This window comes from Theropithecus gelada, chromosome 4, assembly GCF_003255815.1.
Source record: "Theropithecus gelada isolate Dixy chromosome 4, Tgel_1.0, whole genome shotgun sequence".
In the NCBI taxonomy this organism is placed as follows: Eukaryota; Metazoa; Chordata; class Mammalia; order Primates; family Cercopithecidae; genus Theropithecus; species Theropithecus gelada.
In genome coordinates this window covers 20,565,156-20,580,143 of record NC_037671.1, presented here as the reverse complement: position 1 = coordinate 20,580,143, position 14,988 = coordinate 20,565,156, and the positions used below count along the sequence as shown (strand labels likewise).

General features: G+C 42.7%; 1 protein-coding gene across 4 annotated transcripts in view; it reads right to left on the bottom strand.

The window, feature by feature from the left end:
• Positions 1–14,988, bottom strand: part of CAP2 (cyclase associated actin cytoskeleton regulatory protein 2) — a 171,074-nt gene that overhangs the window by 50,570 nt on the left and 105,516 nt on the right. For 3 of the 4 annotated variants that reach the window (XM_025383110.1, XM_025383112.1, XM_025383111.1), the window contains one exon: positions 38–181. The exons of the other annotated variant lie outside the window; for it this stretch is intronic. In XM_025383110.1, the coding sequence (XP_025238895.1) occupies positions 38–181 (144 nt within the window). The remainder of the gene's footprint in view (positions 1–37; positions 182–14,988) is intronic. 4 annotated transcript variants of the gene reach the window in all.

The window sequence follows — 14,988 nt, the reverse complement described above, 5'->3', positions numbered from 1 at the left end:
TGATGAGGTGAAGAGGCAACATTCCATCTAGACTCACCACAGCTATCCATCCAAGGGCAGGGATGCTTTCGCTGACGGCCGAAAGATGATTAAACATGTTACTCCCCCGGTTTCTCTCTCTGAATGTTTGGATTTCCTGAATCTTTTCCGATATGGGTTTCAGAAGTGTGGCCACATCATTCTGGAAGCAATCAAACATCGGGGGCTGTTACTACAGGCAGAGCAGACGCATAGCACCTCTATCCATGTTGGCCTAAGCAGGAGAATTCAGGACTTGCCATCTGTCAAGGGGTCTAAAAGAAACATATAATCATCTTTGAGAATAGCACGCATTTGTTCTTGGTTATGGTAATGCTGTGCTTTTACTGTCTGAAGTATGAAAATTGCAGATATTTTTAACATTATTAATGCTGCGGCTTGAGATGTGGAAAAAACCCAGCAGTATAGCACAGTCCCCATTTTGAAGACTCCTTCACGGAAGACAGTGAAATTGAGTGTTGATCATTTATATTTCAAATGGCAAATAGATTACACACTGCAATAACCCCGGTATAAAGTTGGGTAAGACTGGAAGGTTAGTAAAATGACATCATCCTGTTCCGGTGGGAAAATGCTTTGGGAGAGGCTTCCTGGTTTCACCATAGTTACCATAATCCATGTGAAAAAGTGGAAATCTTTCACCGAGGCCCCCTTGCCCTTTTTTTTTTTTTTTTTTTTTTTGACGGAGTCTCACTCTGTCCCAGGCTGGAGTGCGGTGGCATGATACTGGCTCACTGCGACCTCCGCCTCCCAAGGCAGGTGACTCTCCTGCCTCAACCTCCCAAGTAGCTGGGACTACAGGTGCCTGCCACTAGGCCCAGTTAATTTTATTTTTAGCAGAGGCGGGGTTGGCCAGGCTGGTCTTGAACTCCTGACCTCAAATGATCCACCCACCTCGGCCTCCCAAAGTACTGGGATTACAGCCGTGAGCCACCGCGCCCGGCCCTTTTTAAGAAAATGTGAAGGCTTATCATATTTATAGTGACTTTAGTCTTTGTTAGCATTCTACATTGTCCCCAGTCCACTTGGCCTATGGCCACAGGTCACACTCAATTCTGCGAATTCAACAATTGACTTCTCCATACAAAAATGACTTTCAGAATTGCATGAGCTGGCTGGGTGTGGTGGCTCATACCTGTAATTCCACCATTTTGTGAGGCTGAGGCGGGAGCATTGCTTGGGGCCACGAGTTCAAGACCAGCCCAGACAACACAGCAAGACCCCACTTCTACAAAAAAATTTTAAAAATGAGGTGGCTGTGGTGGTGTGCACCTGTAGTTCCAGTTATTAAGGAGGCTCCAATCCTGGGAGAATTAGAATTACCCAGGAATCTGAGACTGCAGTGAGCTGTGACTCACCACTGTACTCCAGCCTGGCACCAGAGTGAGACTCTGTCTGAAAAAAATATGTAAATAAATAAAAATTAAAAATAAAAAACAAAATGACGTGAGCTGAGTTATGAAGTATCTCGGAGCTAGATTCTCCAGAATACCACAGTTGCTTTAAACATCTCCTTATCTACATCCTTAGCATTCTCTAATTTCTCCAGGTGTTGAAAAGCAGATACAAGGTTGTTTATCAGATTTTTGTGCGTGCTCCAAAGAAACAGCAAAGACCCTATGCTTCAGCTCTGTGGGAGCAGTTAAAGAGTTTTAAGCAGTATTTTAGAAAATCTTGTTTGCAGGAGGTAAAATAGAAAAGCTCCTTATAACGCTTTAACTTCTGAGATTTCAGAGCAATGGTTCCCAGCCTTGGCTACACATTAGAACCACCTTGGGGGCTTTAAAAACCACTGAGGCCTGGGTTCAACCCCTAGCAATTCTGACTTAACTGGTCCTTGGGTGGCCTGGGTGAGGGCAGGGGGAATTGTTTAAGCTTCTCAGGTGATTTCAATCATTGCTGCAGCAGTGACTTCACATCCCAGAGGACAGTCATTTCTGCCAGGGACAGCAAACTATTAGGAAATAAATTATGAGCAGCTGCGGTAGCTTTTAGACTTTACCTCTCCTTCTAAACCCCTTTATATCCCCTCCTCTGAAAAGAAGGTTGAATGTAAGGGCTTTGGAATTAGAATGGCCTTGGTTCAAAAAACTTTGGTGCCTACGGGGCCTTGAGCAAATTACTTAATCAGATCCTTACTTTCCTCATCTATAAATCAGAGACAATACCTACCACCTACAGGCTACAGGAGATACTGCATTTTAAAGCCCTGGCACATGGGAGGTACCCAATAAATAGAAGTAATTATTATTATTTCCATGATGCAGTTAACTCATACCAGAGGTAAAAAGGATGTTGTCCCCTGTAATATGTGATATTCATTTGTTTAAAATAAATATGCATTTAAGATATGAGAAGCTCCAAACAGGCATCTACATAGGTTAACAGGATTTTAGGATTCCAGGAGTCTAAACTGGGTCACCTAGTACAGCTTTTTGACAAATCCAGTAGAATAGGTCACAATTAGCATTTAAAAATCATGAAAATAGATTAGAATAGAAAAGATCAGAGGACATTCACATATAATAAGGATGGATATTTTGGTATTTTGGTATCAAACTCTTGTTTTGGCTATGAAGTGTGTGTGTGTGTGTGTGCATGTGTGTGTGTACTGGGTTGCCAAATAAAATGTATTTCTTTTTATAGATCTAGCCTAAAAGTTTGAGAAACATGGCCATAATCCAATTCTCCTATTTTACATATGGAATACAAGCTCAGAGAGGTTAATTTACTATGTCAAGACCAGCTAGCAATGATTAGTGGAGCTGGAGCTAGAACCTAGGTCTCTGGGGAGGCCCTGAGACAATTCTTGATACTGGGTGCTGAGGAAAATATGGTTAGTTCTCTACATACAGGTTTCTTCTCTGCCAATACGACTAGGGAAAGGTGTTAAGAAGAGATTAAGAGCACAGGTTCTAGCAGGAGACTTCTTGGGTTCAAATCCTTGCTCCACAGTATGCTCAGCTCTGGGACTTTATATCAGTTACCAAACTTGTCCAAGATTCCCTTGTCCCATCTGCAAGCTAGGGTTGACAACAGCACCTGCTTCACAGGGATATTAGGAGGAGTAAATGAGAGAACGTGTTGTGCTTGGTAAAGGGTCAGGTATACTGTGGGTGCACAACAGGTGGCTGGTGATCTCCAAGGTATCTGCCAGTTACAGAGCCTCTCATTGGCCAAGTTCACTGACTAGCTCTTTCCCATCTCTTAAATGCAAACACAAGGAGAGCGGTTTCCTAACTAACATATGCTGAGAGACGGAGGCACCCTTCTGTTTGGGGGAAACAAAGAAATACAGGGAGAGAAAGCAAAGTGCTCTCAAGGTTCCCAGTGGACTTTTTAGCTATCCCGTACTGAAGGAGGGGAAAAACAAAAACATTTGCTGCAGAAGCTAGTCAGTTTTTGTGGAAAAGCCACGAATATCTTCCTGTCTCCTCTTTTTCCCTTCTGACCACTACAAAGCAAAGGGCTTATGGATTTGGTGAAAAGACCTTGAATCAGAGTTGTTAGGGGCTGCACTCTGTCCACCCGCCCCCCAACCAAATTCATATGCTGAAGCCTTAACCCTCAGTACCATATTTGGAGAAAGGATCTTAAATATGGTTGGAATGCAACCATATTTGGAGATAGGGTCTTTAAATAAATGATTACATTAAAATGAGGTCATTAGGGTGGGCTTCAATCCAATACAACTGGTGTCTTTTTTTTTTTTCTTTTTTTTTTTTGAGCTAGAGTTTTGCTCTTGTCACCTAGGCTGGAGTGCAGTGGCACGATTTCGGCTCACTGCAACCTCCCCCTTCCGGGTTCCAGCAATTCTCCTGCCTTATCCTCCCAAGTAGCTGGGATTACAGGCACACACCACCACACCCAGCTAATTTTTGTATTGTTAGAAGAGATGGGGTTTCGCCATGTTGGCCAGGCTGGTCTCAAACTGTGATCTGCCTGCCTCGGCCTCCCAAAGTACTGGGATTACAGGCGTGAGCTATGGCATCTGGCCTGACTGGTATCTTTATAAGAAAAGGAGATGAGGACACAGACACACACAGAGGGAAGACCACATGAAGACACAGGGAGAAGGTAGCATCTACAAGCCAAGAAGAGAAGCGTGGGGAGACACCAACCCTGCCGTCACCTTGATCCTGGACTTCCAGCCTCCAGAACTGTGAGGAATTTCTGTTGTTTCTAATCTACATGTCTGTGGTACTTTGTTAGGGCAGCCCTATCAAACCAATGCAGGGGTAATGGCAGTTCAGGGAAAGCAAACACCTTCAACTCCTTCCCTCCAAACCCTCAACAATAGAACAAACAAAAACCCCTCTAAACACTCCTGGCCCCAAACACAATTATGCCATACTTGTTCGTTAATGGTTGCCAAACATCAGTTTTAAATACCCTCCCTGGAGCTTCATTCTTAGAAGGCAAACATCTCCTTCTCTGGGGGATTCTTTTCAGTTCAAATTCAACACCTGATCAAGGGTGTGGCATCAGTTTCCCCAGAAGGCAGCTGATTTTTAATGATGGCAGAACTACTAAAAAGCATCCTAATTTTCTCCAACAATTGGCTAAGTCACAATGTTCTTAATGTAATGACATTTTTGAGAAAGGCCAGAATATCTGAATTGTTGATGATACCTGGCCCACTGCCCCAAGGGGAAAAAAAACCAGAAACTGTATATTTATAACATTAGAGAGATTTATTAAGGCCATTTTTGTTTATCTCTAACTTCCCGAGAACAAACTAAAGTCTGAGGAGACAGAGTCTTCTGGAAGATACTTTATATTGATTATCTGATGAAAGCATCATAAAGATTGAGAAAGTTTTCTTTTGCTTTAGTTTGGCAATTATGTGAAGAATTGTCATCATTAAAAAAAAAGCAATGTTGAGAGAACTAAGTACAACAGCTATTTGCACAACTCTAATAAACATTACTGCTTTTATTCTGTGCCAATAGACTTCTCCTGTACTTTAAAGAAGTCTTATCTTCACCAGTTCATCCTGACTTTCAAGGCTGGAATAAAAAATAGAAGAGAACATCAGAGTGATGGTGTGACTTCCATCAAAGCTGGTTGTGTGGGATGTCAGACAAAAAGTCAATGGGGGGTCTCTGAGAGGTACTTCAACCTGTTTCAGTATTAAGCATATATTAGGCACACTCATTCAGTACAGGCTGATTTGCATTGATGTCAATTAAAATTACATAAGGGTTTTCCACTAAAGAAGGAGCTCATCTAAGAGGTGTCCTGGTTTTCTGTCAAGGGAGTGCATTGGTGGTAGCTCCCCGGATATGTCTAGCAGCTAGTGTGCTTTGCAATGACTTTTACATAGATGTCACTCAGATTACTTTTTGTTAATGTCTCACTAAGGTTTCTTTGATTCTCAACAATTTCTCAGAATTCATGTGAAGATGAGCTGAACATGCTCCCTGGCCTTCCCCTAGTTTCTGTGGCTTTGACAGAAGAAGGTGGAAATGGCCAACATGGAAGAGATGCATGAACAAACTGCATGTTTTCCGCAAACGTTTCCAAGGGTTATCTTAGCTGGATGCGACTGTACTTTGGAAGAGTATTTTAGGACTCCATGTCTTTATGACCCTAGCTTCTGCTTTAAAGTTGAAGCACTGAGTCCCGTTATCAGCTTCATCTCCGTTTAGCTCCCAAAGTAAGGGAATTGTTTTGCAAAAGTAAAATGAGTTTTATCAGCAAGCTTTGTAGAAACTTTACCCAAAAAGGAAAACCAAATTCCCACTCATGCTGTTTTGTAAGAGACGGCACAAACTCTGGGAGTTTGACCTCAAAGATGTATCATTGAGTAAAACAAAATAGGCCTGTTATTTCTGGAACCCATGGTTCTCATGTAGTTCTGTATCAGGTAGAAAATGGTTCAGTCATGTTACTTCTTTGTAATGAAATTCTTTTTCTGATTATAAAAACCAATATATGCTCTTTGTGAAACACCAAAAAAATAGATATAAAATATAAGTAAACAATAAACATTCTGCATTCCACCACATGGAAAAAAAGCAGTGCTAAAAGTTGGTGTTCGTTTTTTTTTTCCTGTAGATGTAATTATTCATTGCTTCTCGGCCTTTTGGTTAAGATCAAGTGTAGATGTAATTATTGGAAATATTTTCAGAAATAATAATAATTACTTTTTAAGTAATGGCGATTCAAACTATCAAGAATGATTCTAAGAGTTTAATTCAAACAGTTCCATGAAAACAAACAAGCATACAAATAAAATCCCATCAATACATTCCTGGCATGTACTGTGAGAACTCTCTCATTTGAGAAGGAATGATTTCAAGGTACTGACATCTGCATTACCACTACAACTCAAACAAACTTAATAGCATTAAAGTAAAATTTAAAAAAGGTTTGGGTTCCACCTACATTTAAAATTCCAAGAAAGCTCATATCAAGCAGTATGCATTAGTAAACCACACTACCAAATACCAATCATTATTACTTTCGCTTACGTATTTTTGTGCAAAGTTTCACCAGTTTATTTCATTTGGATGCATGTGTGTATGTGTGTGAGTGCATGGCACAGAAAATATATGGAAAGATATACATCAAAAAGTGTCAACATAGAACTTTAATTTTATTGGCTTATCTATATATTCTAAGTCTTCTAACATGTACATATATTTCCTTTGCAATTAAGGGAAAAGTTTTAAAACATTTTAACCAGTTTCACACCTTCAAAAGTAGAAAATATTTCACATAGGGGCTGTTAAGTTTGCATGTGTCAAAAAATATTAAACCTCCTTCCAATTAGGGAAGAAGCTTTAGGAAAACACATTCAGAAGTTGCCAGAATAAATTACCCAGGTGAAGAAGAATAAAGTTTTCTCAAGCAAAGGTTATCCAACTCAGGAACAGTATTTCGGGAGGCTGAGGCAGGAGAATCGCTTGAACCCGGGAGGTGGGGGTTGCAGTGAGACGAGATCGTGCCACTGCACTCCAGCCTGGGTGACAGAGTGAGACTCTGTCTCCAAAAAAAAATAAAAAAATAATAAAATATATATATATGTATATATATATTGGACACACACATATATATATTTGGACACATTCTAATAATTGAAGCAATTATTTTCACCATTTAAAGTCAGAAGCAATTGTTTACAAATCAGAAATGTTCAATTGAGTTAACTTTTGCTTCGCTGCAATTGTAGGTGTTTCCTTAGGCTAGTTCCCTTCTTGTTGAGTCTCATTAAATAAAAATTTTTTACTGTCCAGGAACATTTTGGAGATTTCAGAATACGTCCATGGAGACACTTTCAAAAACACTTGTACAATTTAAACAATCTAAAATGTTTGCAAAACCTAGTGAGCACCACTCATCGTGTACATGATTTTACAACAGTTGCCATTATATTGAATAATAATAGATTCCTTGGGAAATATTTTTACATCTTTATAAGACTTGATAGTTCATATATGTTCCTTATTTTAGGATTGCTAAACTTTATGTTCCTTATATACTATATTTGCTTATGTTTTTATTTATTTATTTGTGACAGGGTCTCACTCTGTCACCTAGGTTGGAGTGCAGTGGTGCAATCTTGGCTCACTGCAGCCTCAACCTCCCGGGTTCAAGAGATCCTCCAGCTTCACCCTCCCAGGTAGCTGGAACCACAGGTATGTGCCACCAGCCCTGGCTAAGTTTTTGATTTTTTTGAGGAGTCCAGGTCTCCCTATGTTGTGCCCAGGCTGGTCTTGAACTCCTGGGCTCAAGCAATCCTCCCACCCCAGTCTCTCAAAGTGCTGGGATTACAGGCATGAGCCACCGTGCCCAAGCTATATTTGCTTATATTCTTTAAAGATCATTCTTCAAGAATATGAAACCTGGTGACTTGGTCTTCCAGAGGATGCATTGCTTTGGATAGTTACATTGTCTTGGTATCTCAGAGACAAGCTTTTTAACATGCATAAACTTCTACTTTAATTTTTTTTTTTTTTTTTTTTTTTGAGATGGAGTCTCACTCTGTCACCCAGGCTGGAGTGCAATGGTGTGATCTCGGCTCACTGCAACCTCCACCCACCAGGTTCAAGCAATTCTTGCTGGGATTACAGGCGTGTGCCACCATGACCAGCTAATTTTTGTATTTTTAGTAGAGACGGGGTTTCACCATGTTGACCAGGCTGGTTTCAAACTCCTGACCTCAAATGATCCACCTGCTTCGGCCTCTCAAAGTGCTGGGATTACAGGTGTGAGCCACTGTGCCCAGCCCCTACTTTAATTTTTAATGCTAATCTTTCAACAACCTCATTGGCACATTTTTTTTTTCAGTAATAGTTTTTGTTTTTAAAGCAAGCTGGCCGGGTGTGGTGGCTCACACCTGTAAACACAGCATGTTGGGAGGCCAAGGCGGGTGGATCACAAGGTTAGGAGATAGAGACCATCCTGGCTAACACAGTGAAACCCCACCTCTACTAAAAATACAGAAAAATTAGCCAGGCGTGGTGGCGGGCACTTGTAGTCCCAGCTACTCGTGAGGCTGACGCAGGTGTGAACCCAGGAGGCGGGGCTTGCAGTGAGCTGAGATCGTGCCACTGCACTCCAGCCTGGGCAACAGAGCAAGACTTCATCTCAAAAAAACAAACAAACAAACAAACAAAACCAAGCTATTTTAGTCACACAGGAAAACAGATAATAATAATGACAGGCTCCCATCTATAATTTAATTTAATTTTTCATGGGGGCCCAGGATCATCATTATGATGCCCCTTTACTGACATCTTCAGAAGAACTAGAAAGGAAGAGATCTGGAGCCTGGGACATAGAACTACTTAGATAAGACCTCCGGGGCAGCACTGAAGTTTGACATGAGATTGTTCTACTGCTCTATAAAGGTAGAACAATACACTTGCAGTTGCAAATTGGGCATTTTTAATACGATGTCTTTTCTGCAAAAGTGTTCGGCAAATCATAGGCTAAAAAGCCTTCTCTGAAGCCATTTTTGTACCCTTCAGATAGATAATAATCTACACTGTCATTATCAATATATTTTAACTTGTCAGAATCATTCAAAGCTTTCTCTAGGATTTTGGGGCCACTGACACAATGAACAGTAGACTTTTTTTTTTGGTCACTTCCCACTTACTATTCTTTGTCTTTGCCACTGTTCACAGATGTGATTCCCATCTCTCATCATTTCTAGATTTTGTGCTGCAGAATTTGAGGGTGTGCTCACTTTAAAACCTACAAGTTACACATCAGAACAAGAACACAGTTCTGTTGACATGACGTGTGGGCCACAATTTTCTCTATGCTGTCAATGTTTGACACTTTTCCGAAGGATAGGTTATGTGAGAGGAAAAGTCAAGTTGAATGGAAATGTAAACGTTTAACACAAGGACCCGCGATGTTACACTAGCCTCACAATAGCTCATATCCTGAATCTTAATGCAACACCAGGGCTTGGGAGACCATAAAAACAGAACAAAATAAACAAACAAGAAAACTGTTCACATTAACTGTTCCCTCAGGTTGAGATTTATAGTTTTCATTATAGTTGTTTTGATAAGATACTTGACTGGTAGTGCAAAAAGCTAACGGTCCAGTCAGAGAAAACATATCTTTTCCATTCATGCATCAGTGTGCAGCTAACTAACGAATATGGGAGACAGAGGAGGCTCTAGTGTATTTCCCTTGTATAAAGGGACTTGACAACATGAGTTCCAGAAAATGCTGGATTCATGGCAGGGGCATGGGATTAGCTGAACTGAGATCCAGGAAGGAAACAGTGGATCAATACCAGGCAATGACAAATAGCGACATACAAAATTGCTGCAGAGAGAAACCAGATGTTTTGGAGAGAAAATTAAGTTGAAAACCAAAGCTTAACCTAGTTGTCTACAATAAGTATAAGAGAACAGATCAGGTGGCTAAGAAGAATCTCATTTTGTATTTTGTTCTTATTACAGCTTACTGGTTCAGCTGAGAAGATACCAACTCTTACCCTATCTGGGAGGTATCATCTGGCTTCTGACAGTGATGAATTTTATAATCACCTATAATTTCACTTTGTGAGATTCTGCACATAAAAGCCAAGGAGCAGAAGGTCTCACTTGTGCTTTACTTAAACCCAGAGGGAATTCACTAGTAATCCCTAGGGACAAAAATTGGAGAAAACTGCTGAAACCATTTGAATTCACCAGCTTTATAAATCTATGACAATGTACAGTGATCAGAAATTAGTTCTCTGATATAGTAAGAAAAAATTTTTCTCAACGGCAATTCATTTTTCATTCTGTCAACATTTGATGTGCATTTGAGAGGTGACAATGTGCTAGCAGCCCTTGGTCACTCTCGGTGCCTCCTTGGCCTCGGTGTCCACTCTGGCTGCACTTGAGGAGGCCTTCAGCCTGTTGCTGCACTGTGGGAGCCCCTCTCTGGGCTGGCCAAGGCCGGAGCTGTCTCCCTGTTTGGGGGGAGGTGTGGAGGGAGAGGTGCAGGCAGGAACCAGGGCTGCGTGTGGCGCTGGCGGGCTAGCGTGAGTTCTGGGTGGGCACGGGCTCCGGGGTCCCACACTTGGAGCGGCCAGCTGGCGCCAGCGCCCCGGGCAGTGAGGGGCTTAACACCCGGGCCTGGTCCCCCAGCACTGCCAGCCCGCCCGCGCCACACTCAAATTCTCACCAGGCCTCAGCCACCTCCCCATGGGGCAGTGCTCTGGACCTGCAGCCCGCCATGCCCAAGACCTCCCCTGCTCCCCTGGTGGGCTCCCGCGTGGCCTGAGCCTCCCAGGGCACGGCCCCCTCCTCCTCGGCACTGGGTCCCATAGACCACCCAAGGGCGGAGGAGTGCGGGTGCGTGGAGCAGGACTGGCTGCCAGGGGTCCATTAGGGGAAGCCAGCTGGGCTTCCGAGTCGGGTGGGGACTTGGAGAAGTTTTATGTCTAGCTTAAGGTTTGTAAATGCACCAATCAGCACCCTGTGTCTAGCTCAAGGTTTGTAACTGCACCCATCAGTGCTCTGTGTCTAGCTAATCTAGTGGGCACTTGGAGAACTTTTCTAACACTCTGTGTCTAGCTAAAGGATTGTAAACGCACCAATCAGTACCCTGTGTCTAGCTCAAGGTTTGTAAAAGCACCACTCAGTGCTCTGTGTCTAGCTAATCTAGTGGGGACTTGGAGAACTTTTGTGTCTGGCTAAAGGGTTGTAAATGCATCAATCAGCACTCTGTGTCTAGCTCAAGGTTTGTAAATGCACCAATCGGCATCCTGTCAAAACGGACCAATCAGCTCTCTGTAAAATGAACCAATCAGCAGGATGTGGGTGGGGTCAGATAAGGGAATAAAAGCAGGCTGCCTGAACCAATAGCAGTAACGCACTTGGAGTACTTTTACACGGTGTGGAAGCTTTGGTCTTTCACTTTTACAATAAATCTTGCTGCTGCTTACTCTTTGGGTCCATGCTGCCTTTATGAACTGTAACACTCACTGCGAAGGTCTACAGTTTCACTCCTGAGGCCAGAGAGAGCATGAATCCACCGGAAGGAATGAACAACTCCAGACAAGTTACCTATAAGAGCTGTAACACTCACCACGAGGGTCCGCAGCTTCATTCTTGAAGTCAGCAAGAACCCACCAATTTCAGACAGACATTGACTATATGCCAAGTACCATGCTGATTGGTTTTCATCTGTTCTTTCTACTTTCTAATGATAAATCTCAAACTATCCAATCCACCAATTGAAAGTTCCCAGCCCAGTCAATTGAATTTGCTGGGTCATTGTCTCTCCCTTTGTAAGTGGTCCATGATAGAGAGAGGGCCAGATCTTTTCATCTGAGATTAATTTATGTAGAATGTGGCTGAAAGGATGTAAACCTACAGTTTCCACCTCAAACTCAGCAGATGCAAAGAATTTCACTAACTCCCCTGAGTGTTAATATATCCCACAGGGTAGATGAGCCATTATTGTACCAAGCCAGGGATACTTAGCTCCAATGATCCTTAATCTGAAATGTGCTTTGTCCTTTAAGGGTAACATCATCTTCCTAAGATTCCATTGTTTGTTATTCTTAGGAGCAAACAGCGGGGCGTGGTGGCTCACGCCTATAATCTCAGCACTTTGGGAGGCTGAAGTGGGCAGATAGCTTCAACCCAGGAGTTTGAGACCCGCCTCGGCAATAGAGTGAAACCGCATCTCTACACACACACACACACACACAGACACACACACACACACAACAAAAAAAAGAGAAAACAGAGCAATGCATCCCATAGAGCACTAGCCCATTTGGTGAGTAGCTCAACATGAGCTGTGCTTCCTAGTCAACAGGGTTGGGAGGATTCTGCATATGGCGCACCCACTTTTGGAGGCCCACAATTCACTTCAGAATACTGAAGAAGGTACTAAAGAAACTTAGTACCTCTAAGTATAGATTCACTTCAGAATACTGAACAAGGTACTAAAGAAACTTACTTAACTTTGCTTAACCTGATACTTTTCAAGCTTTTTGATCCATGGAGCTTTTAATTTCACCCACAGTTTTCTAAGGAACTGGTATTCTGTGAACAGACCCAGAGAAATGCTGCTGTAAGAGGCCTGCGGGGTAGCTTCAGGGTTTCATGGAGGCCTGCTGGGCTGTCCACTGTGTATTCATTTGCCCCTTCCTCTCTGGTTGTCTGACTTATAACCATAGAGATGCTTTCAAGGGCATTTATCAGAAGTAAAGCAGCCTGTTTTCCTTCACTTACCACACACACACACACACACACACACACGCACAGCAGTTGCTTTCGGAAGCTATAATCATCTCTGGGTGGGCTGCTGGCATAGCCATCCCCCGCTGCACTGGGATTCTGTCCTCTGTTGCTGTCTTTTCTGCAGGTCATTTTTTGGCCAGCCCTGTCCCCACTTCTAACAACTCCCACCATTGACAGTTACAGTCTCTTTCCTGTCCTTTCTCTGTATTTTCTTGCTTCCTCTTTCATGCACCTACACTTGTGTGAAAAAGCAGGCTTTTTAAGGAAAAAAGCCACTAAATTGCAGGCTTTTTCTTTTGCAGTGCACACTCATGGCCAATGACCTTTCATCTTCAAGGCTTGAGCTGAGATGCTTCTTTGTTGTCCAAGATTTTTGGCCACTGCCAAGTCCAGAGGAGTCCCATAGCTCCATATGCCATAAATCTCATGGACTCCAAGTCTTATCATTGCTTGTAGACTGCTAAGCCTGGATTTTGACATTGACCCCAAAGGAAAAGTGTGGCTAATGGTGTGTGTAAATCCAGCATAAAATGTGATGTACAACCAGAACTTCTTTCTATAAGGCATGTGCTGGAAGGACCATTCTTTGATTTTTGACTCAGTTCTTAGATGTAAAGCTTATAAATCATGACTGTGTAATAAAATGAGAGGAATTTTGCTCACTATTATGTGTAAAGAGAGTTATTTTGTTACCTGCTGGTTCATTTGTTTCTTCATTTATTCAACAAATATATACTTGTGACTTTTATGTGCCAGAGCTGGTCCAGGTTCTGGGGTACAGCAGTAAACAACACAGACAGTACTCTGATGTCCCTGCCCTCTTTTGTTTAAGTGGCGACGGGCATGTATTAGTCAGGGTTCTCCAGGGAAACACAACAAATAGGATTTGTTTATTTATTTATTTATTTATGGCAAGGAATTTGCTGTGATTATGGAGACTGGCAAGTCTCAAGATCTGCAGTCAGTTGGCTGGAGACCCAGGAGAGCCAATGGTGTAAGTTTCAGTCTAAGTCTGAAGGCTGGCAGGCTGGAGATCCAGGAAGAGCCAATGATCTTTCAATTCGAGTCCAAAGGCAGGGGAAAAACAAAACAAACAAACAAACAAAAAAACACCCAATGTCCCAGCTCGAAGGCTGTCAGTAAAAATTCTCTCTTACTTAAGAGAGGGTCAGACTTTTGTTCTATTCAGACCTCCAACTGTTTGGATGAGGCACTCCAACTGATTAGGAAGCACAATCTACTTTACTCAGTCTACTTATTTAAATGTTAATCTCATCCAAAAACACCCAGAATAATACTCATCCAAATATCTGGACATCCCAGGGCCCAGTCAAGTTGACACATAAAATTAACCATCACAGGGGAAGAGAGACCCAGAGAAATAATTATAATAAATAATTAAATTATATAGCATGTCAACTGTTAAAAACCATGGAGGGAAAAAGGTAGAACCTAGTGAGGAGGATCAGAAATACATATGGGGGGGTGGGTACCTATTTAAAATAGGATGGCCAGCGTAGGTCTCATTGAGAAGGTGATATTTGAATAAATATCTGGAAGTGGCATTAGCCATGTAGACATCTGCAGGAAGGGCTCCCCAGAGAGAGGAAACAGCCACCACAAAGATCACAAGGTAGGAATGTGCCTCCAGTGTTTAAGGAGCAAGCAGAACCCACGTAGCTGGAATGGAGTGACTGAGGGAGAAAAGGCCAGGGTTTGAAGTCAGAGAGAAAATGACAGGGTGTTGGGGCACCAATCATGGGAGCTGCTGAAAGGATTTTGGCTTTTATCCTGAATGAAGCGGAGATAATCATGGAGTTTTGAGCAGAGGAATAACGTGATGTGGTTTTCTTTTCTAAGGATCGCTCTGGCTGCTGTACTGAGAATAGATTATTGGAGGGTAAACACAGAACTAGGGACATCCTACCCGAGACTACCGCAATAATTCCGACAAGAGATTAAGGTAGCTCAGGCCGGCCGGGCGCGGTGGCTCAAGCCTGTAATCCCAGCACTTTGGGAGGCCGAGATGGGCAGATCACGAGGTCAGGAGATCGAGACCATCCTGGCTAACACGGTGAAACCCCGTCTCTACTAAGAAATACAAAAAATAGCCGGGCGAGGTGGCAGCGCCTGTAGTCCCAGCTACTCGGGAGGCTGAGGCCGGAGAATGGCGTGAACCCGGGAGGCGGAGCTTGCAGTGAGCTGAGATCCGGCCACTGCACTCCAGCCTGGG